The sequence below is a fragment of the Chinchilla lanigera genome, unplaced genomic scaffold, assembly GCF_000276665.1.
Source record: "Chinchilla lanigera isolate Chin_1 unplaced genomic scaffold, ChiLan1.0 scaffold00030, whole genome shotgun sequence".
In the NCBI taxonomy this organism is placed as follows: domain Eukaryota; kingdom Metazoa; phylum Chordata; class Mammalia; order Rodentia; family Chinchillidae; genus Chinchilla; species Chinchilla lanigera.
The window spans coordinates 10786887-10812538 of record NW_004955431.1 but is presented as its reverse complement, the minus strand read 5'-3'; the positions used below and the strand labels follow the sequence as shown (position 1 = coordinate 10812538).

At 33.3% G+C, this 25652-nt stretch overlaps 1 protein-coding gene across 7 annotated transcripts in view; it reads left to right on the top strand.

The window, feature by feature from the left end:
* Nbea (neurobeachin) overlaps window positions 1–25652 on the top strand; it is a gene marked incomplete at its 5' end in the record, with an annotated part of 638824 nt that overhangs the window by 205346 nt on the left and 407826 nt on the right. For all 7 annotated transcript variants that reach the window (XM_013515839.1, XM_013515836.1, XM_013515838.1 and 4 more), the window contains 3 exon segments: window positions 3352–3520; window positions 5028–5123; window positions 23352–23790. In XM_013515839.1, the coding sequence (XP_013371293.1) occupies window positions 3352–3520; window positions 5028–5123; window positions 23352–23790 (704 nt within the window).

The window sequence follows — 25652 nt, the reverse complement described above, 5'->3', positions numbered from 1 at the left end:
CAGAGGCTGTAGGGGTCTAGGATTGGAGCAGGGCAATGAGAATTCTATGTAGGTTTATGTGAGCCCAGGGTGCTAGATATGGGCTCAAACTGGACCAGTGTTAGCTCTGGGTGCCAGATCAATGTCCCAGTTTGCTTGGGATAAACTGCAGGGTCCAGGTGGTGACTCAGGTGCACTCAGGGTCAATACTGAAGACTCCCAACACAGGCAAAGGTTGCTTGATAATCCACACAAAGCCTGAGAAAGAACAGGTGGGTTGCGGGAGGGAGCAGCTCCCTGGCCACTCACCTCAGGAAAAATGCTGTCAAGGCTGAAGTGTCGTCTGCTGGAGAGGGGATGATGGGGTGAGGCCAGGGCCTGTATACCCCAAATCTATGCTGTGTGAGTAGAGTCTGCCACTATACTTGGATCCTATGCTATTTGGAACTTCTCAGGTGGCAGTTCCTCTGTTGGGCAAGGGCTGAGGCCCCACTTACAGTCCTGGGGCACTGCTTTGCCTCTTCTAAGTCCTATGCAGTATGTATGACCATCTTTACTCCCAACTGGTATAAGGTAGAGTCAGAATACTAACACAATCTTTCTAGAAAAGCATTATCCTTTTATTACCATTTTTCATAGATTACATAATCCCTTATTACAGATAAGTAATTTGTGACCCTAGAAAGTGTTTTACAATTGATCATATTTTATGTGTTCACTCAGGCAGTATGTATACAAATGATTATATTTTAAAATTGATTGTAGATATTATAGAGAATTCTACTTTATTTTTGAAAGTTTTTGAAATTTTGAATCTGATGACCATTTCTAAAACAAATGAGTTCCAAAATGAAGTTTTTAAGAAACATATATTCATGTGCATGCCCCTATAGTATACCTGTCTTCATAGATCAAATAACTATAGACTGTCATCATAGGGTGGAGAACTTTAATATTTTTTCCCCATTGAATCTTTCTCAGCTGTTTTATTTTTCAGATAACTGGTTTTCCTGGTAAAACTATATGTACGCATACAAACATTTAAATTTAGAGATTAACTATTATTTGGTTTTTAGGATTTCTGAGTTTTGTTAGTACTGCCATACTAGATGTATGGTAGGAAGAAAATTTGATAAAACGTCAGGGAATAAATTCTTATTGCTCACATGTGTTTTCTATGATGAAGATGTTGCTGATTTAAACTCATGCACTGTTTAGATGTAGGTAAAATAGTTATGTGGAAAAATTTGCTATATGTTAAGGAGAAAAAAGGCTTTAAAAATTTTTCAGTGGTCCTCATACTCTGAGGTCGAATGTAAATTCATTATGCTTTTCCCTTTACCCTCGAACTTATATTCTATTAGATCATGTGTATCTAACATGAGGTAAACTGATTTTTAATCTTCACAACATTGAATTTGAAAGTTTTCAGTCATCCACATTGGTGCATTAATATTTTAAGACAATTTCAGTTTACTAATTTATTTATTCAGGTTTAAATAGTGCAGAGATGGATTTTTAAAGCAAATTTTTAAAGCAATGGAGTTCATATCTTTATGATACCTAAACAAGTCACTTAGTTTAAAAATGTAGTTATTCTCCAGATATTTAACCTCTCTGTATATCATACTTTATTTTCAAGGACAGAACTGTGAATAAACAGCACAAATGGCATGGAGACCTGGTTTTAAAATGAAAATGCAACTCATTTCATGCTATGTAGGGAGCTTTTAGCTTGGCTACTACTTTAGTTCAGTGTCTTTTATTTACAGCTCTGCAGCTTTGCAGTTGACATTCATTCATTCACTGTACCCATAATTTATTGAGTGACTTCTTATTGTCTAGTACTGTGTTTCCAATGGTGGAAATAGAAGTTTTGTTGTGAATTTATTCTTTCATGGTATCTTTTGCTGGTCTGATTGTCCTTTTTGGGTAGTAGCTGTGTAAGCTTTTGATTTTTGTCCCTTCTCTCTGTATGTATTACATTAGCATTATGATGCAAGGAGTACACATTGTAAACACTTAAGAAACCAGCCCTACAAATGTGTGACTTGTAGAGTGTAAAATATTGAATCCATATTATTTCAGAGTGAATTTTATCTATTTTGGTTATTTTTTTCATTAGCTGTGCTAATTCTGTTCGATAATTCCAAATGATCAGTAAATATATCCTGTATGGTTTCTTTGCTGACAAATGCAAATACTGTACATTCAGAATCTTGTTTGCATTGTACTTAAATGAACTAATGAATATACTCATTAATGAAGGTATTAGAATTTAATGCATGTTGTTTTGCTTATTAGTATTATTTTTACATGTTTATTTGTGGACCAAAAATGCCTACAGTTTTAATTTGGAAATATCACTTTTACCTACTTTATAGGAAGGACTTTCTAAATATTTACATTGTATTCTTTAGATATAGGGGTATTAGAGATCATCTTATCATTATTTGTTTAAAAGATGAGTAGGTAGCCTTTGTGAATGGAGCTTTCAAGGATACATGCAGCCATTATATTTTTGGAAACAAAACCTACTATAATATTATCTTTTTTACTGGACTCAGCCTACTTTTTTTAAACTGTTACCTCCTTTACCTCACAGCACACACATTTTTCAGACTATGGCGCCTTGTTCTCCTCTGGAAAACTTCCATCTTATCACTGAGCTTTTGAAATGAAGAACCTCAAGTATTGCTTGTATTCTAGAAGTCATTTTTGCGCTGCAGAATAATTGAGTCATTACTTTTTTATCTGTTAATGAAATCAGAGGTTGAGTTAGTCTTTTCTTACACTCCTGTTTTACACTTGGAACTCATATTGAGTTTATTTTTAATTCATTTTCCCCATTGTTTACATCTTCCTCATTTTCTGCTTAGTCTCTTGCTCAAGTAATAGTAGTATGTTTAATTTGATACCTTTTCCAATTGTAATTTAATCTAACCAATTTTATTCAATTATCATACTTAAAATTCTTGAGTTTTAAAAAAAGTCTGAGACATTCTTTTCAACTTCATGCCACTTGTGTTTTATATAAACACACATACCATACTGTTGCACAAATAGTTTTTAAAATGGTAAAGAATCAAAGGATGCTTTAATATTTCATGGCATTATTTAGCAATACTATAGCATTTTAATATTTAGAACTATGTTTCAGTCTAAAGCTCATAACAGTACATCTTCAGAGTTTTGTACGTATATTTGCCTGGTACTTAGTAAATAACAATATGTTAAATAACAATATAGCAGATTTTCATTAAAAATGTCATTTTGCCTCTATAAAGAAATGGAGTGGGAGTAATTTCTTAAACTTTCAGAGATTACACTTCAAACAACTTGAGTGTCAAACTGCCTTTTCATTTTACACAGGATGATAGCAAGCAGGCACAGTTCTTAGCTCTGGCTGTTGTTTACTTCATTTCTGTTCTGATGGTTTCTAAGTATCGTGACATATTAGAACCCCAGAGAGAGACGGCAAGAACTGGAAGCCAAGCAGGTAGAAACATCAGACAAGAAATAAATTCTCCAACAAGTACAGGTACTTAATAGTTTTTAGTTACTTAGTTCATCATCATCATCTCTTTTTTTCCCACTTTTACATCTGTATTTAAATTGGACTTACTCATAATTATGGCCTGTATTTAGAAATGGTGTAGGCTAATTTGATACTCCTTAATTAAATACTATTATGAATAATCACAATATAAAAATTATGAATTACTACCAATGGTATTTCCATGATATTTACTATATTCTCATTTCACCACCAGAGCTTTGGTTTTACTGTATCTATTAATGCAAACCATTTATTTATATCACTGTTTAATACATATACAAGTAATTTTTACTTTTAAATACATTTCTTTTTTAATCCTTATAAAAGTAGATCCTAATATAATTGCTTAAGAACAAGAGTAAGCTAAAAATGTAAATCTTTATAGCCAAGGCCCAGTATAACTTTCTTCATTCTGTTCTCACTTCTTTCTCCATTTCTCCTTACTTCTTCCCTCTCCCCTCTTCTTCCCTCTGTCCTTTCTCCCTGTTTCCGTCTTTCTTTTCTTCCTTCTCTCTTTTTCTGTCTCACTTTACTGTACATGTTGAAATAGCTAAATAGTCTCTCAATTCACAGGCATACATTTCAAATTTTGTACTAATTGTAGGAAAGTTATACAGAGCGGCCTCAACTAAAAATCAAAGGCTTGCAGTGAGGTAACATCATATACAACAATGAACCATCTCGAGATATTATTTTTCTCACTTGCAAAACCTGCTGTGTTGCAGGAGTTCTTGATACATCAGTTTTGCCTGTTCTGCTTGAAAACTGTAAACATTTTCTGGCAACTAATGTAATATCACAGAATGATAATGTGCATTTTTTGCTAAGTGTTAATTTCCAGGTTGTTTCTCTGTTGTTTGTAGTGTAACCTATGCAACTCAATGATTATTGCATGTGCCACTATGTCAATTTGTAGTTGAAAGTATCTGTCCTAAATAAATGGATACAGTCTAGAAATTAAACAAGTATTTTAAAAAGTGAGTATAATTTCTACTCACTTGCTGGTCAGATCTTTGCATCTTATTTTCCATAAATATATCCCATCTCATTTACCTTTTACTGCTGTTTAAGAGATAAAGATTATATTTTAGCTGTAATATTTTGCTTTTTGCATATCATATTTAATTTTAACCTATAAACTTGATTATGTCATTTAGTATACTTTCGATCACCACGAATTTTTCTTCATTTTTAATGTATTCCTGTCTTTCATATATGTATAAAATGAATAATATTATAGAGAGCTTTTTTAGATCTGATTTTCTTGTATATTTCTGCATCACTATGTGTGTTGCTAAAATGACTCTTGACAAACGTATTATTTTTTTCTTTTAATGCATAGCATTTCTTCTGTCTACAGAGATGCACTCTTTATTGTTAGCATAGTTGGCATGCTGCAGTAATTACAGAATTGTCCTGAATCTTCAGTAAACCATGTTGCAGGTTGTTACATGCTACTGCAAATTTGATTCCATGATTTTCTCCACAGTTGTGGTCATACCATCTATCCCTCATCCAAGTTTGAACCATGGATTCCTTGCCAAGTTAATTCCTGAGCAGAGCTTTGCCCACTCATTTTACAAAGGTAATATTGACCTTTTCTCTTGACCTAGTTAGTGTTCTTATCTTATGAGGTGTTATAAAAAATGTTCAGATGTCATTGTTTATAAATAAGTAAACATAACCTCAGGTTTCATAGAGATGTAATATGTTATGTTTATCCCCAACTATTGAGAGCAAAGTATAGCTTTTATATCTCTGTTCCGTTTATCTCTTTAAGCATCATCTGCAAATTAAGAATATTTAATATTGTATATTGATGTGTATAATGGTGACTATGCTACAGATTTCAGAAGAGTTATACCTTAATCATGGGGCTGAATCAGTTTAAAATAAAGGCTCTTGTAGATGCACTGGAAAAAACGGATAAAAAACAAGCCTTGAGAATATCAAAGTAGTCTGTTCTTTAACTTAAAGTCAGAACAGTCTCAATACTCTTTAAAGCCATGGAAAGAATACTTTACCAAAAAACCATATTATGGGGCCGGGGATATAGCTCAGCAGCACAAGTGCCTGCCCAGGTCCTGAGTTCGATTCCCTGTACCAAAAAAAATATATATTATTGAATGTTAAATACACAATGGTATATTACTAGACTTTTAAAGGGGAAGGAAAAGGTGATACATAGTAGAAGAAAAAATAGTGACAGAATCAGCATAAAAACAATAGAAATAGGAGTATAACTATCTTAACTGTCATATATATATAATATATATATATTTGTTTGTTTGTTTCTGCTTTTCCTTTCCTGTTTTCTCCATTCCCCCAATTACAGTTTCTCTTTCCTTTTGAAACTTATTCCCAATTTGCAATATCTGTTACACATTTTGGATCTTATTTACTGTTTCAGCCTTTCATGCTATGGAGACAGTATGATGTTTACACATGTGCATTTCATTTATTTCACCTATGAGTATGGTCTTGAGTTGCATCCATTAACCTATGAAAGTCTCCCATTTACCCTTCTTTAAGGCTGAGTAGTACTCCATTGTATAAAATGAGTACATCTTTTTTATCCATTCCTTGGTTGATGGGCATTTGAGTTGTTTCCAAGATCTGGCTATTACAAATTGTGCTGCTATAAACATGGGTGCACACATACCGCTGTGGTATGATGTTTTTAATTCTTCTGGGAAGATACCTAGAAGGGAAATAGCTGGGTCAAATGGGACCTCCAATCCTAGTTTTCTGAGGAGTATCCATACTGATTTCCACAGTGGTTGCACAAGTCTGCACTCCCAACAAGAGCAGAGGAAGGCTCCTTTTTCCCCACATCCCCTCTAGTATTTATTACTGGTTGATTTCTTGATAATAGGCATTCTTTCTAGAGTGAGAGGGAATCTCAGTGTTGTTTTAATTTGCATCTTTTGAATGGCTGGTTATGATGAACATTTTTTTCATATATTTATTTGCCATTTGTATTCTTTTATCTGAGAAGTGTGTATTCATCTCAGATTCCCATTTTTGGATTGGGTCTTTAAATTTGAGAGGTCTGATTTTTTTTTTTTAATTTTTTATATGTTCTCAACATTAATCCTTTGAGGAACAGCTGACAAACATTTTTTCCTACATTGTGGGTTGTCTGTTAAGTCTGTTGTGCAAAAGCTTTTGAATCTCAGGTGAGACCCCAGTTGTTGATTCTTTGTGATAGTTCCTGTGTGATCGGGGTTTTATTTCATAAAGTCTTTATCTATACCAGTGTCTTTAAGAGTTTTACCTATTCTATCTTCCAGCAGGTTTAATGTTTCAGTTTTAATAGTTAGATCTTTGATCCATTTTGAATTTAGTGCATAGAGAAAGCTATGGGTCTAGTTTTAATCTTTAGCATATGAAGAACCAGTTTTTCTTACACCATTTATTAAAGAGGCTGTCTTTCTTCCAGTGAATGTTTTTGGCAGCTTGTCAAAGATAAAGTAGCTGAGTATATCTGTAGTTGTTTCTGCACCTTCTAATCTGTTCCATTGATCTTTAGTTCTGTTTTTTTGTTTTGTTCTGTTTTCGTTTGGTGTGGTTTTCGCCAGTACCATGCTGTTTTTATCACAATAGCTTTTTAGTGTAATTTCAAGTCAGGGAAGTATGATGCCCCCTGCCTTGCCTTTGTTACCCAGAATTGCCTTTGCTATTCTAGGTCTCTTCTAGTTCCAAATAAATTTTAGGACGATTCTCCCCAATTCTGTGAGATATGCTATTGGAATTCTGATTGGATTTGCATTCAATCTGTGTAACAGTTTTAGAAGTATGACTATTTTCATTATATTGGTTCTTCCTATCCAAGAGCAAGGGATATCTTTTCATTTTCTCATATTTGCTTTGATCTCCTTTTTCGGAGTACTGTAGTTTTCAGTGTAGTGGTCTTTTGCATCCTTCATTAGATTGATTCCTAGGTATTTTATTTTTTTGGATGCTATTGTGAAAGGTATAGTTTCCCTAATTTCTCTCTCAGTGAGTTTGTTATTCATGTACAAGAAGGCTATTGATTTTTGAGTGTTGACTTTGTATATCTAGCTATGCTACTGAATTTGCTTATTGAGTCTAGCAGTTTTTTAGTAGAGTTTTTGGAGTTTTCTGTGTAGAGTATCCTGTCATCTGCAAAAAATTTAACTTCTTTCTTTCCTATGAGTATTATTTTTATTCCTTTCTCTTGTCTAATTTCTCTGGCTAAACTTTCCAGGACTAGGAGGAGTAAGAGTGGAAATAGTGGACATCCTTATCTTGTTCCTGATTTTGGAGAGAAAGCTTTCAGATTTGTCCATTTAGTATAATGTTGGCTGTTGGTTTGTCATACATGACTTTTATCAGGTTGAGTTAAAGACCATCTATTCCAATTTTCAGTAGGGTTTTTATAATGAATGGGTGTTCCTTCTACATCTATTGAAGTGATAATATGATTTTTTGTCCTTGGCTCTGTTAATATATTGTGTTACCTTTACTGATTTATGTATGTTGAAACATGCCTGCATCATGGGGATGAATACCACTTGGTCATGCTGTGTAATCTTCTTGATGATTTGCTGCATTCTGTTTGCCAGTATCTTATTGAGGATTTTTGCATCTATATTTATTAGAGAGATTGACCTATCATTCTCTTTTGTAGTTAGGTCCTTCTCCAGTTTTAGTATCAGGTTAATGCTTGCTTCCAGGGTGAATTTTAGAGTATTGCTTCCCTCTCAATTTCATTAAACAATTTGAGAAGTAATGGTGTTAGGTCTTTTCTAAATTTCTTGTAGAATTCAGCAGTGAATCCATCAACCTGGGCTTCTCTTTCTTGGTAGGTTTTTAATTACAACTTTGATTTCATTGATTGATATTGGTTTATTTAGGATTTTTATATCTTCTTTATTCACCCTTAATAATTCATATGTTTCAAGGGATCTGTCCATTTCTTCTGAATTTTCCATTTTATTAAAATATAGTTTTTCAAAGTAGGTATAGATGATCCTTGAGATTTCTGCAGGATCCATTGTGATTTCACCCTTTTCATTCCTAATTGCATGGATTTGAGTCTTTTCTTTCCTTTTTGATAAGGTTGAATAAAGGTTTGTTGATCTTGTTTAATCTTTCAAAGAAAGATTAAATTAAATGATTTGTTGATTCTTAGTATTTCTTTTTAGTCTCCAACACATTAATTTCTGCTCTGATCTTTATAATTTCCTCCTTTGTATGAGCTTTTGGCTTAGCCTGCTTTTCTTTTTCTAGAAGTTTGAGGTTTACCATTAAGTTATTTATTTGTGCTTGCTCTGCTTTCCTGGCATGGATATTCGCTGCTATGAATTTCTCTCTTAGGTTTTTGTTGTGTCCTCTAAGTTTTGGTATGTTGTATTGCCATTATCATTTAATTGTAGAAACTGTCTAATTTTTTGTTTAATTTCTGGGACCCATTGGATTTTCAGGAGGGTGCTGTTTAATTTCCATGTATTTATGAATTTCTTCTGGTTTCTTTTGCCACTGGTTGCAAAGTTCATTGCGCTATGGTCTGATAATATGCATAGGATAATTTCAGTTCCTTTGCATTTACTTAGGCATGTTCTATGAGCAAGTGTGTGGTGTATTTTGGAGAACCTCCTGTGTGCAGCTGAGAAGAATGTATTCTGATGTTGTGGGGTGGAACACTGTGTTGACATCTACTAAGTCCATTTGTTCAAAAGTTTGGCTCAGTTAAATATTGTCTAGTTGATCTCTCTTTTGTGACAGTGGGGTTTTGAGTTCCCCCAATACGATTGTTTTAGTGCTTATTTCATTTTTTATGCCTGTTAATATTTGTTTTATATAGTTGGGTACACTAGTATTTGTTGCATATATATTTCTGACTGTTATCTCTTCCTCTTGAGTTGTTCTCTTCACAAGGATGTCATGATCTTCATCTCTCATAATGATCTCTCATAATGAAATTCACTTTGTCTGCAAGTAGAATAGCTACCCCTACTTTTTTCTGGGTTCCTGTCACATGGAGTTTGATTTCCATCTTTTGACTTTCAGGCTATGAATTTCTTTTTGAATTAAATGTATTTCTTGTATGTAGCATATTGTTGCATCTTGCTTCTTGATCCATTCTGCCAAGTCTGTGTCTTTTGCTTGGTGAATTGAAACCATTAACATTAATGGTTATAACTGATATGTATTTATTCTTGTCATGTTTCCTGTTGTTGGTTCCCCCTTTTTTTCCCTCCCTCCATTTAATTGTTTGCCTTGCCTGATGGATTCCTTCTGTTGGGGTTCATGGAGTTGTAGTCTTTATTATTTCTTTCTAGAATGTCCTTCAAAGCATTTTGGAGAGCTGGTTTGATGGTCATAAATTTCCTCAGATATTCTTTGTCATGGAAGTATCTTATTTCTCTGTCAGTTTTGAAAGATGGTTTTGCATTGTACATCAATCTGGGTTGAAGGTTGTTTTCCTTTAGAAATTGAAATGCTTCATTCTAAGCTCTGTTTGACTTGGGGGTTTGTGCTGAGAAGTCAGCTGTGATTTCCTTTATAGGTGATTTATTTCCTTTATAGGTGATTTGTTGCTTTTCCCTAACAGCTTTTAAGATTCTACTTTTGTGTTGAATTTCTGGAATCTTGACCATGATATGCCTGGCTATAGATTTTTTTTTCTTGATTGTGGATAATTGGAGTTCTGTATGCTTCACTTATCTAAATGTCAAATTCTTTTTCTCTACCAGGGAAGTTTTCTGCCATGATGCCTGTAAACAATCAGTGAATAGTTTTTTTTTTTAAATATCATTTGTGCTATCTCCTGCTTTTTCATTGACTCCAATCATTCTTACATTATTCTTTGCCTCACCTTGCAGCTCTTGTATTGATTTCTCATGGTCACTTACTATTTTTAAGAAATCTTTCTTTTCATGCTCACTAACCACCAGCCTGTCCTCTATACCAGAGATCCTGTCCTCACACTGGCTTAATTGAATGTGAATATTTTCAATGAAATTTTTATTCTCCTGGATATCTGCTTACATCTGCCTTATGGATTCCATTTCTTTCCTATGTAGAGCATTCATGGCTTCCATAATTTTCTTAAGCTTCTCTTTTTTTTGTCTGTATCTGCTCTAGAGTCCCTTAACATGGTTTTCATTGTGGACACCATCTCTACAGTTATCTGAGACATTATTTCTGATTTGATTTTCTTCTAGAGCCTTATTGAATGGCTTTGTTGTTACCACTTCAGAGAGGCCAGGTGGTTGGCTTTCAGATTGCCCCACCTCATTGCCCCCTGCGTATGTCTTTGGTCAGCTGGATAATCCGGGTTGCATCTTATTTGTGTCTTATCATTTTCTTTTCTTTTTTTAGTTTAATTCCTGGAGTGATTCTTGTAAATTGCCTACGGTTGGTTGTTTTATTGCTACAACCCTTAGGAAATGACTACTCTTGAGATATTTTACAGCTATAGCTGCTGTTTGGATTTTGAGTCTGTGGCAAGATCCTACTTCATCAATCTGTTGAGGATGAAAGGTTGCTGCCTGTTTGGCCCAGCCCCAGATTCTTTGGCACTGTGCCACAGGATTTTCTGTGACCCTTATTCAGGTTCAGTCTTAGAATGCCAGGAAAAATAGCTGTTTAGAACAATTATGCCAGTTTTGGGTATAGTGGGACCATCAGCCATGCCAATAGCATCAAACATAGCCTAGAAAATGACAAACTGAGCTAACTTCCATGTAGGCATTTCTTTTTGTAATGAACTATACAAATGATTCCTGAAAGTATAGCTTTATATGTTTCTTTTAGTGGCATTTTGCATAAAAATTTTTACTTGGCTATGATGTATAATGAAGAAAAATTGTAATAGCAACAGTTCTTTTCTACAGTAATCCTGTTCATTAGTATAATATTCTATTTACTTCTTCTCATGCACTTACATAAATTTGCTTCTTAGAATTTAGGCTTTAAGAGTGATAGTAATTGCTATTTTATTTATTTTTACTGTATGATTTTTGGCATACAGGATGATGTTTTGAGACTTCCTTGTGGAATGATTAAACAAGTCACCAGTTAACATGTCTGTGACCTCACATACCTGTCATTTTTCGAGGGGTCAGGACATTTAAAATTGTTCTTTCTGCTTAATTTCAAGCATACCATAGGATTTAAACTTTAGATACCCTTTGTAAAATACATGTATTGTAAAATACATTCTCAGAACTTACCTAACTGGAATTTTGTATCCTTTGACTAACAGCCCCAGATAACTGCCATCTTACTCTCTATTTCTATCAGTTTAACTTTCTTAGATTCCACATATGAGTGGGGCAATGTGATGGTATCTTCCTGTGCCTGGTTTATTTCATTTAACTTCATGTCTTCTTTGTTCATCCATATTGCTACAAATGACAGGAATTTGGTATTCTTCATAGCTGAAAGTATTCCTTAATATATACATACCACATTTTCTTTATTTCTTCATCAGGTTAACACTTGAGTTGATTCCATATCTTAGCTAATGTGAGTATTGTTAAAATAAAAATGAGAGTGCAGATAGCTCCTTGACCTACAGCTCTCATTCCCTGTGAGTTTGGACATATATCCAGAAGTAGAATTGCTATGTTGTGCAGTAGTTCCATTTTTAACTTTTTGAAGAACCTCCATACTGTTTTCTATAATTCCTGTGTAAATTTACTTCTGCACTTAAATATTTATTTTTATAGCTAAATAGGATTGTTTTCTTGATTTCTTTTTTAAATACTCTGCTGTTGGTGTATAGAAATTGACTGATATTTGTATATTTGCTTTGTGTCTTACTATTTTACTGAATTCTTTTGTTGCTAAGTTTTTTTTTCCTAGTGGATTTGTTAGCAATGTGTGTGTGTGTGTGTGTGTGTGTGTGTGTGTGTGTGTATGCCATATCCCAATAGAGACTTTTTTCTTTCATGTGTTTTCTTGCTTCAGTACTGTATTGAATAGAACCTATTTTATGTCACCGTTATATCTCTAGTGCATTGCTTGATGTTTGAAAGTAAGGATAGTAAAATATTTAGTAAATTAGTGAGAGAACTGTTTATGTAAATTGTTGTCTGAACATATATTTAATTAATACATAGTTTGAAAATATAATTAATTAATAAACATGCTAATGACTGAAAAGTTTTTTGCCAGTTTGTCATACAAGTTATAGAATCTTTATGTTAATTTTATAAAGAGAAAGTTAATATTTAGGTGAACTTAGGAATAAATGTCATTATTAATTTTCCTCTAACTTATGGTCAGGGAAACAAATAAAATTAGAGAAGATAAACTGGTACAAAAATAGACATTGCATAAAGTGTCTACAGATGGATAGAACATTCAGCATGTCAATTAATATGTGAGCATTCCATGCATTACAAATATATCTCTCTTAGTCAAATAGAAGAGAAAGTATCAAGAAGTTTCAATTGGCAAAAAGTTACCAATTAGCATAACTATTTGGAAAAAGAGTTTCTATCTATCTACCTGTCAATCTATCTGGATATGTGTACCTATATGTATGTATATAAATATATTTTTGAGGTGCTAGTGATTAAACCCACAGCCTTTGCACTGAACTACATTTCCAGGCTTTTTTATTTTTGAGAAAGAATGACTAGATTGTCCAGTTTAGGTTTGTATTTGTAATCTTCCTGCTTCAGGCTCTCAGAATGCTGAGATTATAGGTACATGCTGTGATGTTTGGCTAAGAACTAATCTGTATTTTTATCTCTTGTGTTATGCTATATAAATTCAGTTTTTATTAATTAAAGGTAAAAAGCTAGCCACATTGTAAATGCTGTTTTAAATGATAAAGTAAAACACATGATTGAATAAATCTTACATGCATCTACATGTTTGAAAACGTTGACAAAATGAAAAAGCAAATTCAGATAGGATAAATGTTACACTTTTGTGAGGAAAGTTAATAGTCTTAATGAATAAAAACTCTCATGTATGCATCAATGTGATATATAACAGTCATGGAAAATGTAGAAGAAAACCGAATAGATAATGAACATAAGAAAGGAAAAATAAAGTACAAGTAGACTGATAATCGAGTAAATTGATATATAAACAAGTGTGTCAGGCCGGGTGTGGTGGCGCATGCTTGTAATTCCCAGCACTTGGGAGGCTGAGGCAGGAGGATCTGTGCGAGTTTCAGACCAGCCTGGGCTACAAAGTGAGCTTAAGGCCAGCCTGAACTGCGTGAGAACCTGTTTCAAAAATATAAAAATAAATAAATAAATAAATAAATAAATAAATACAAACTCAACAAGTGTGTCATAATTTGCCAAGCTGGACAGAATTTGAAAGGATGAGGATCTGAATATGTATACTTTATATGGCATATAAATTTTCATAATCTTTTATCTAGTAGTTTTTTCTTTTAAAATTTTGTCCTATGGAAATAAGAATATGCCAGTAGTTTAAATATAAATGTATAACTTAAATTTTAGTTATTGCATAATTAGAAATATAATTAGCAATATTTATTACATTTATATAATGTACAATTTTTCATTATTGCAGATAGGTTAATTTTCTTTTGATTTCAGAAAAATATTTCATAGTAAATGATCATTCTATGGATACATCATATATAAGTACTTTAATATATTATTGCTAGTATAATTTTCTGGAATTCTTACTGAGTAATCATGTTGCCTATATAATGTATTCAGATAGTGAAGTGTGGAAATCCTGTCCAAGTATTCCCAGTAATTTTTTAAAAAAATCAACCTTTTAAAATATAAATACCTGTTTTGGCATCAGTAACATTGAAGTCATTTCTCTAAAACTCTTTCATTAACTATAATTCCTTTGTCACTTATTTTCTGAACAAATTAATGATTTCTTACTATGTGCTAGGTACTGATGATATGTAATAGTGAACAAAAAGTCTCTGTGTCTATGAAAGTTTACAGTCTAGCACAGGAAATACACTTTTAGAAACCACTAATTTAAATATAAATTGCAATTGTACTGTATCCTAAGGAATACATCTTAAGATTACAGACCTTTGTTATTTAACGACCAAGTAAAAGTCTTGTGGCTAGTCATTAAATGAATTGATCACTACATAAGGAATTTTATATAGTGTATACATTACAATATTCAGAACAAACAACAGGTGACAGGATAATCCCAACTTGATGACTTCGCTTTTATTTGTCTAACTCTGACATGCAGTACTATAATGTATAAAAGAACATATAACTGGAGTACTATGCTGTACAGTATAGTTAGCAGAAATTACCATACTGTAAAATGTGTACTATACAAAAAAAAGAGACACTGAGGCTCTACAAAGAATACCCCCCTACAAAAGAAATATATTCAGATATATTTCTTAATATATCTGAAATCCAAACAATGCACATTGGTCTTAAATCCAAATAGTTGTTAAACAGGTGGTTAAGTGAGAAATATTTGTATTATGAAAAAGTATAAAACAAGAAACCTAATTTAGTTTTGAAAAGGGAATTGCCTCTTTAGATATGACATTTCTACTGAAGCTAAAGTATGAATTGAGTTAGTTGGGGAAAATAATAGGCACATTACTAAAAAGTAAGCTGCATGTTCTGAAAAATTGGTTGGCATATTTATGGAATATATGCTGGTTAAATATAATAATAAAGGGAAAGGGAAGCATTGCGTGAGTATAGTAAGGTAGGAGTTAAATCATGTAAGGTATGTAAAAATCTATTGTAATTATTTCTATTGCTGTCATAGGTTAGCGCAGCCTTAAAAACCTAAAACAACGCATTGTTATCTTGCAGTCCTGATCAGAAGTCCAAAATGGGTTTCAGTGGGCTAAACTTCTGGTATTGATTAGTCTATAGTTCTTTTAGGAGCTCTCAGGGCATATCGCTTTGCTTTCTTTTTCCGTCTTTAGGAGACCACCAGTATTCCTTGACTCATAGACTCCTTCCTCCATGTACCAGGAATGTGCATTTCTTAGAATATTTTGTTATCACATCTTCACCTAGGAAAGACCTTCCATTTCCAAGGACTTATAGGGCTAGATTGAGCCCACTGGGATATTTCAAAATAATTCTCCCTTCTCAGGCCCATACATTCAATGTCTCTCTTGCCATGTCAAATACGTATTTTCAGGTTAGGGAAATTAGGACTTAGACATCTTATTTGAGCGGTGTGTTATACTGCCTCCTATAAAGGTGAAAACCTGTGTTACAATTTTAAAAGCATATTCTATGTACAGTGGAGAATATATTGGAAGAGATTCCAGATTAAACCATTAGGAGATTGTTGCTTTCTGGGTAAGAGGTTCTGTTGCTTAGCCATGGAGAAGCCTGAGGGAAGCAAATAAATTCAAGGGCAGCCTGGTCAATTTGAGAGACCCTGTTGTACATACAAAATAGGGCTGAGGACTTAGCTCAGTGGCAGAATACTTGCGTAGCATGCATGAGCTACAGTGTTCAATTCGCATAACCAAAAAATAAATAAATAAATAAAAAGGAAAGTAAATGTCTCAGTTACTTTTCTCTTTTTTTTTTTTTTTCTGGTACCGGGAATCGAACTCATGACCTTGCACTTGCCAGGCAGGTGCTGTGCCGCTGAGCTGAATCCCCAGCCCCTCAGTTACTTTTCTGTTGTTGCTGAGACAAAATACCTGCCACCCAAAATTAAGGAAGGAAAGGTTTATAGCTTACAGTTTGGGCAAATTTCAGTCCACAATCAGCAGACTCCAAGTCAGGGTGGCTTGGCAGAGAGGCAACAGTTCTAGGCAGCAGAAGACAGCAAAAGCAACAAGAGAAAAACGGGTGGTGGTGGAGCAAGCCTCGTTTGCTCCCTTATATTGTAGGCAGGCTACCTGCCCCCAAGTGGGTGGAGCACTCGCACTTCATCTCAGTGCCCTCCTTTTTGCACAGGCTCAGGATGCTTACAAAATGAGGACCCTGGTCCCCTGCTGAGTGGCTTAGTTAAACTTCTAGACTTCTCCAGTTGACACAATGTATCAACCATTACAGCAAATTTCAAGTGAACTTTGGAGGTAAAATGGACATGGTATGGTAATAGATTTGAACTAGAACCCAAAGGAATGTGAAGTTTAAAGATGATCCCTGGTACGTAGTCTCAAGTACTGAGGCAGTTAAAGGATGACTTAGTAAAGCAGGCAGAAATAGAGGTAGATAAGGTAGAAGAGAATGATGAAGATTTTCCATTTTTAATATGTTAGTTTTAAGATGGTTGAAGGGATTATGTCAGTTTTTTGGAAAGTTACAAGAAGAAAATTACAAATGATGACTTCAGTTTTGTAATCCTTATAATATACTTAAAACAGTATTTTCTTGTGTTCCCTGTAACTCCGAAAGAGTTATTTGTTGGAGGTGTGAAAAGCTGACAAGCTGTTAAACCATATTTGGAGCTTTTATCAATTTGGTTATATTGCCATCGTTCTACTCTGACTGCCTACAGGAAAAGAGGAGAAAGTCTAAAAGACCTTGAGGGCTGGGAATGTTAAGAGCAGGTGTTCAGGATAGAAAAATTGGTAAAGAGGAAAAGACCAAAAGAAGAGAAATTGTAGATATAAATGAATAGAAGGAATAACTGATGGAGTACTTAAGTGCTGTGTTTTCCTATTTTTTATGACAATGATGATAATAAAAACAATGATAGTGGAAATTACAAAAATTTGTGGTAAGGTTATGTTGTATGCTATTTATATATTGTTTGTTTATTATTGTTATGATATATGTATGAGTATATCCCATTTTCCATATAAAGGAATAAGGCTGAAGAAAGGTAGATGATTCATCCTAAGGAAGGTAAAATAATTCTTAAGTGAACTTAAGTCTTAATTTCAAAGGCTGAACTCTGAGCAGTTATATTAGCTACACTGGTAGCTTATCTAGTTAATATCATTAGAGTATAATATGTTTGGCTCTATACTGATTTGTGCAATTATGGATAAGTTCTAGGTAGATATGTGAACATTTTTATTAGTGTTGATGGTGGCTTCAGTTACACAGCAGAAATGTATGAAGCACTTAAGTTTTTTTCTCATTGAGAAAGAAAAACAAAAGCTAGGGCAAGAGAAAAGTACAATATGTATACATGAATATTTTAAAATAGCCTATTGATAATTTACTCAAAAGGTAAAAGTTGAAGCAATATTAAAATTTCATTTTCAAATACTATTTGGAGACAAGATTTTCCATAGAAAGCGAACTAACGACCTCCAGAACACAAATCAGTTAGAATACTGGCAGAAAATGTCAAATCAACTTTTTTCAGTTCTCTGGAACATAATCAGAGGGTAACAGCAATCCAAAGTGTATTAATTATAAGGAAACTATGGAATCTTTCAACAACAGCAAGTTTAATTGACACATTCACATCAGGGCTGTACTTCTTATGTCTTGCTGCTGGGTTGCTTCAACCACGGATGGTACCTGCATGACCGTCCCGTTAGGCAGATTGTACCACTAGTGGTACAAGTTGTACAGTCATTCATGCGACAGTCACGCAGGTACCACTGGTGGTACAAGCCAGCAGGAATGGATTCATAGTGATTTAATTCATCTTGTTGCTAGGTGGTTGGTAGCCTGCAAAATGAAAGGCCAGACACGTATGGTAGCTACAGAAACTAGCAGCTAGTAGCCACTGGAGAGTGAGGTAGACTATGGTTGGATTTCCCTATAGAGTTCCATTCCTAGAGCAGTGAACTATTTGAGCTACCTGGAAGCTCCCTGAAAAAACTTCATTCATAGAGCTTATCAGATTTTGACCTGATGGAATTTGATAGTAAAAGCTCTGTGTTCAAGGTATTTGTCAAATGATTCATTAGTTTAACATTGTCACTGCCTGAATTGGCAGTGCCAATTGGAACAAAAAATAACCTGGTTTAACATTTTAACTAGAAGATCTGTGAGTGAGGTACTGTATCTATTTTCAGACACCTGTGTAGGACCCAGTCTCTCATCTTTGCTGACCTTGAGGCCTGGCACAAACAGGAAAGGTACACTGAGGAAGTCTTTCAAACTATGGGAACATTGCAAGTATGCCCCCACACGTGTGCACATGTGCAGCCTCTAGCAAATGATAGAAAAATTATTTATTAGCTCAAGACTTTTAAACCATTATCTGCCCAGTCATTAGCTGGCCACAGTAACTGAGCAGTTATTTCTGTAGTTACAGTGACAGAAAATAGATATTACAGAATTAGTTCAAGAAAACCAATAAATAGAAAAACAGACTTGGATCAAAGGAGTTGGATTTCTAGGATTGCCATATAATTTTATTTAAAATATCTGATTTTCAGTAACAACAACAAGAATTCTGAGACAGGCAAAGAAACAGGAAAATATGATCAGTCTATAGTATGGGATAGGATTTGTGGTAAGCAATAAAAAATGCTCCCAAGGAAGCTCAATAACTGGGGAGACCACTTTATACCAGCTATTTTACATATATATATATATTTTTTTTTGAGTTGGGAGAAGAAAGGATCAGCCTACTTGAAAACTAATAAATTGTGATTATCCTAGTGTGAGAGATGGAATAAAAAAAGACAAGAAAAGCAAATAATCTCTCATAAACATGTGAGACACCATGAAGTGAGCCAACAAACACAGTGGGAGGCCTGGAGGAGAGGAAGGAGAAGGACAGGGACAGAAAGAATGTCTGAAGAAACATTGGTATGGCCAGTTGCCAAATTTGATGACTAAAACTATAACTGTGTACAGTGCATACATAAAGAGCTCAATGCACTCCAAGTTTGGTAACTCAGAGAGAGCTACACTTAGACACAGTATAACCAAAACAACAACTGGAAGATTTTTTGACTTTTAAATTGTATCTTCTCAATTACCAATTTTTTTTTATTATGGTGTCTTTTGTAATAACTTTGAATTCTGGAAGCTGTATGCTTTTCCTACATTTAACATAACAAACAAATAAACCATTATATAAATAACTGCAAATAATAACTTGGTGCACTGCAGTCTTTTTATGTGTATAAAATGAACTTTAATAATGACTTAAAATCTTCTATGAAGCTTTTTCCACTTGAGAGTCAAGGTTAATTTTTATGTAACTCAATGTTATCCTTAAAGACTTCATATAAAAATATGTTAATTACATTCAGTTTTTCATGTTGTAGTAGAAATTAAACTGATTTAGTTTACTTAGTAATTGAAGAGCAAATACTCATAATTTTTATTGCTGTGCTAACAAATAGCTTTGGTTTTTTTGTGTCATTGTTTATTTAGTTTGGGAAATAGCAAATTCAATACTTTAATATGTGAAACATTGAAACATTCCACAAATCACTGCAAAAAAGGAATTTTGGAGGAAGAAAAGTAATGTGGTCACAGTGTAATATCATTTGCTGAATTTAACCCTCTAGTATTTTCCAAAATGTGTTAAATGAATTCACTGGAAAGCAGTAAAAGAGTCACCTGGCATCCCCCTGGCTGTTTCTGACAAGCTTAAAATCACTAAGGATAGTAATGTTTTTGCTTTGTATGCTGACATGGCCTGTTCTTACAGAAACTGATGAGAACTACTGAAACATATTATTTAGTCCACGAGCATTAACATAACGAACACATGCAAACATTTATTCTTTCTGTGCTGTTCATGTCTAACTTCCTATTAAAGTTACCGGGCTCAGTCCACCAAGTATGTAGTGTCGCAGGGAAGTATTTAAGGGGCAAGTTATCCAACTGGAAGTGTGTACTATTAACTGAGAGCAAGTGCTGTGAATGGTATTAAAGCATAATGAGAAATTAAGGTGGTGTTTTATGTACTGATTTTTTTTTTTATTTGTAATTGCTGTTGTAGCAGTTTTCACTGACATTTAGTTTTATTGCTGTTTGACATAATCGTAGGGTGTGCTTTACAAGATGTAATTGAATAGAATTCTATTGAAACCTGAACATTATTTTTATTTTAATCATTTGGTTTCATAGAAATTAAGACTAGTGCTGTGTAAAATTTTGATGAGCTACTTGAAGGTATTCTAATATTAAATATTAATAAACTTTTGTGTTTTGTAGTTGAGAAATGGGGGTTTATAGTGGATTTCCAAGTATCTGATTAAAAGTGTGGATTTCAGCGCTCATTGAGAATCAGCTGAGCAGATAAGCAAAAAAGTTATATACTTGACAGCAAAATCTCAAGATGTCATAGTATTTTTTAGATATTTTATTTACCAATTAAACATAATCTAATACTACTTGAATTGTACAATATTTGTATAACTTTTACTGTAACATACACCATAAATATGTTTACATGTCATTTTAAAGCCAAAATTCTTGACCAAATCTGTAAACCAGCTAAATTGATACTAAGGGGTAGGTTGTTTTTGATAATTAAACTCCATAAGAAAAATTAGCTAGTATCCATCATAGTATCTTTTTTTGTTAGGGCCATTTTGTTTTTGAACTTAATATTTGTCCTGTTGTTATAGAAATGTCATGATTGCTCTTTTCATATTTTGCTCCAGTTGTTTTCCAAAATACATATCTGTGCCTATGTGTCTATATCTATCTATATGTATATATATATCTATATCTATCTGTTACAGTTAGCCAGGTGAGGTGGCACACACTTGTAATTGCATAACTTATGAGGTTGAGGCAGGAAGATTGCCATGATTTCTAGGCCAGCTGTTCTATATATCAAGAGCTTATCTCAAAAAAACCCAAAAATGTAAAAACAAAACAAAAATATATAATCCAGAAATGTAAAACTGAGTTTAAACTGAAGTCAGGTATCTTTAATAGTGAAAATGATCATCTCTATACAAATTATCTTCTCATGCTATATTCATGACTTATTTCATTGAGGTCCAAAAACATCTATTTTACCTCCATTTGAATGATACTAAAATGTGTGGCTATTCTCTTGGCTTACAGATACGAATATCCCACAGATTGTACAGACTTCGCTGAATTGAGATTTAATTCATGAACAACCCTATTTATCCTCCTGTTTCAGTGACTCATTACTATTCTTTTTTTTCCTTGTTAGATGTTCCAGAAACATTGTTTTGTTTTTGATATACCTTATTGCTAATACTGTTATGTAAAGCTTTGCCATAGTTTTTCTTTTAAGATTTTCTTTTTAAAAGCCATCTGTTATTTTATCTTCTTACCTGTTTGTTTTTTTCTTTCTTTTCTTTTTGAGACAGGGTCTTGCTATGTAGTTCAGGCTGGCCTTGGGTTCACTTTGTAGCCCAGGCTGGTCTCCAGCTTGCAAGGATCCTCTTGCCTCAGCCTCCAGAGTACTGGGATTACAGGTGTGCACCACCACGCCCAGCTTCTGTTTTCTTCTCTAGTGTTTTGCCTAACTTGAGATTGTCTTTTCAAAACTTCCATGTATTATAATCCTTAATCCTGAAACAGTGAACAATAATCTAAGCTGTTTACCTGTTTTCTTCTCTGGTGCTTTGCCTAGAGACTTTTGAGACTGCCTTTTCAAAACTTTCATGCATTTTAATCTTTAATCCTCAAAACAGTAAAAAGTACATGGAACCTATTATTTACATTGATCATCAATTATTTGAATATTATTACTGTATTTCCCAGATTAATCTTTTCTGCTTTTCACTGATAAGACTGACAAATAAACCAGCGCAACTAAAGTCTCTTTTAAATGTGAAGAAAACTACATTGTCTTGTGAGATTTATATATTTTTAATCTAATACATAGTGAGACTGAATAAAATGATGTTATTTTTCCTAAATTAATGTAATATGTAAATATATATATCTGTATTTCAAACAAAAAGGGAAAGGTGTTTTTGCTTTTGAAACTTGGCAGAATTATCCTGAAATTAATTTGTAAAATTGATAAAATTTACATCTTAAGTAAATTTGAGTATCATTCCATTAACCTGCATTCATGGAATTAACCAGTCTGTCCAAGGGACAGTGCAGACACTGAGCCTCTCACTGAAGAGACTCCGCCGTGTGGTCCTTTATCTTTCAGTGTGTTTTAACCCCTCCCAACAACGTTGTTCTCACAACAGCGTTTCTTAGATTTGATACATTTTTCAGGGTTATTTAGAGCTTCATAACTTTATCGCATAGTGAATTTCATTCCATAAACATTTGTATAATGAGATTTGGTAGGAATTTGATATTTTAAATATATATATATATATATGCTTCTGATTCAGTGTTTACAAATTGAAATTATGTTCACAAGGAATGAGCGTGAGTATTTCAAAATGATTATAGTGGCAAAAGCTCTTGAGGGGCATTATTCTATAGTGAAGGGATTTGTGCTTTTGGACTAATAATTTGACATGCTTTATATGTTGCACATTCTTTTGAATTTTATTTATATGTATGTGGTTTTTAAATAATGTCTTAGTTTAAATATTTCAGACATTTTACTATTGGTTATTGAATTTTCAAAGTAAGTTTTAAAACGACTTCACATTTTTAAGGAATACTTCTTAAGGAAGTATAAGAATTTCTTTTGCATGATGGGTAACTGACAATGAAAGGGGAAATTCATAATAATAATCATTAAAAAGTAAACATTAGTAACTGTTATGAGAACAATTTCCTGACAGTGTACTCTTGAAAGAATGAGTTTTGAAATGTCAGATGATTTGTTAAACAGGTTATTTTAATATTTATCGAACAAAATAATAGGTGTAAATAGATGGTATCTTTTAATATAATAAATTTTTATGCATTCAAATATGTCCTTGCTATTTTCTTCTTACATGATGTGTTTTCTTTATTCTACTGTGAGAACATTTTACAAGTGACATGAGGCTTTCACCTGTGAAACTTTTTGTTTTAATTAATTTTTTCCTTTGCAGAAACACCTGCGGCATTTCCAGATGCTATAAAGGAAAAAGAAACTTCAACCCCTGGTGAAGATATTCATCTAGAAAGTTCAATTCCTCACACAGATTCAGGAATCGGAGAGGAACAAGTAGCTAGCATCCTGAATGGGGCTGAATTAGAGACTACTGCAGGTCCTGATGCCATGAGTGAACTGTTATCCACTTTGTCATCTGAAGTGAAGAAGTCACAAGAGAGCTTAACTGAAAATCCCAATGAGATGTTGAAACCTGCACCTTCCATATCTAGTATTAGTCAAACTAAAGGCATCAATGTCAAGGAAATACTGAAAAGTCTTGTGGCTGCCCCTGTTGAAATTGCAGAATGTGGTCCTGAACCCATCCCATATCCAGACCCAGCACTGAAGAGAGAAGCGCACACTATTCTTCCTATGCAGTTTCATTCCTTTGACAGGTAAGCCCTAGATTACTATTCACGAAGTTCTGTCTGCAGAAAGAAAATTAAACTGTTAATGTAGAAAAGTTACAATGTCTTGAAAACTTTAATGTGAATTTTCATTACAAAGACTATCAAAGTAATTGATCAGCCTAATTAATCTCTTGATAAAGCATTTTAGTAATACATCCTAAAAAGGAAGTTTCAGTAGATATGGTAGCTAACACATGGAATTGGAAGTAGGGAAACCCTGGTTCTGCTTTGAAACCATTATGAAAGGGTTACAGTACATTGAAAAAGTCATTTTTTTCTCTTCGCATTTAATTGCTTTAGGTATAAAATGGTAGGAGAGAGAGGCGAAATCTGTGCAAGGTATATTCTTACTCTGAAATTCAGTTCTAGTATTATAACATATTATAGTCATTCTTAGAGATTAAATAGCTTGCTTTTTTTTTTGGTTTTTCTCCGGTACCGGGAACCGAACTCACGACCTTGTGCTTGCCAGGCAGGCGCTTTTGCGCTGAGCTAAATCCCCAGCCCCTAAATAGCTTGCTTTTAAGTAATAAAACAAATTAAATGTTAAATGGAAGTAGATTGAAAAAAAAAATTTGAGATCATCTTTCTTAGGGGTTTTCTAGTGTCATGTAAAAGCCATTTTGCAGCATGTATTTGAAAGTAAATATACTTGAAAGACATTTTGGCATTTTCGGTATATAAACTACATCATAATCTGTATATGTACATTTAAATATTAGGTCATTCAAAGAATATGTTAGGAATGACAGTTTTCTGCTCACTGTATGTAAAGTAAAAATGATAGTTCAAAGCAGCAGAATAACATTTTATACAAAGCCAATCTGTGCGTAAAGTGTATCTTGCTATTTAAATACATGTGCAGTGTTAGAAAATTACTTATCTAGTCACTGATGGCTAACAATAGTACAGCACTTAATTTTGACCACTGGGCTTATTGTGTGTTCTAAATTATAGTTTCCTATATTAATGTATAAACTGAAGAATGTATTGATTTATTGTCTGAATCAAGTCAATGTTTAAAAGACTTTTTCATATCCAAAATTTATATATAGTATATATTCTGATGCTTGACAAGCAAATGTTTTCAGTTTTAGAGTCAAGATTGAGTTAAAAAACCAAATGTTTCTTAAAATAGCGTGTCAAAATAAATAGTCAAAATATAACATGCATTTCATATAACTTCCTCTAAAATGGCCAAAGTGCTTTGTTGGAACTATAAAAAGTAATATTTTAGAATTTAGGGGTAAAAGTGTGGCAGTAGAGATATTGAGTTAGGGTGGATTATTCTTTTCATTCACAAATACAGTTTAAACTTCACCTACAAACACTTGAAGCAATGTTTTACATATATTTCTTGAAAATTTGTTGTGTAAATCTAAGTGGCATTAGTGATGTGGGGTATAAAGATGAAGAAAGTTTTATCTGTGAATTTACAGAGTGTAAGGAAATAATTGTGAAATAAAATTCGTGTGAAAAGTTTTGAAAATTGAAAAGGGTAGAAGTATAAAATGTAGGAGAATATGTTTCTCTTTTAATAGTTTGTGATGACGTATTTATATGTTCCTCATTACACTTACACCGTATCGATGTTCTGTAATTCAGTAATCACTTCATGTTCCCAGAATGTATTTGTATTTGTGTTTATGACTTTGAATAAAATTTTTCAAGTTTATGTACTTTTAAATATTCATAAATCTGTATCTATAAATGCTACAGTAGTATAGGGTTATTTTAAATTTTGTCTCTCATTTTGTTTTAAATTACATTTTTACGTTTTACTAAAATACAAATACAAGGAGTTATTGTAATTTAATGGAAAGTTTAAGCAAAATATTTTTGTTTTA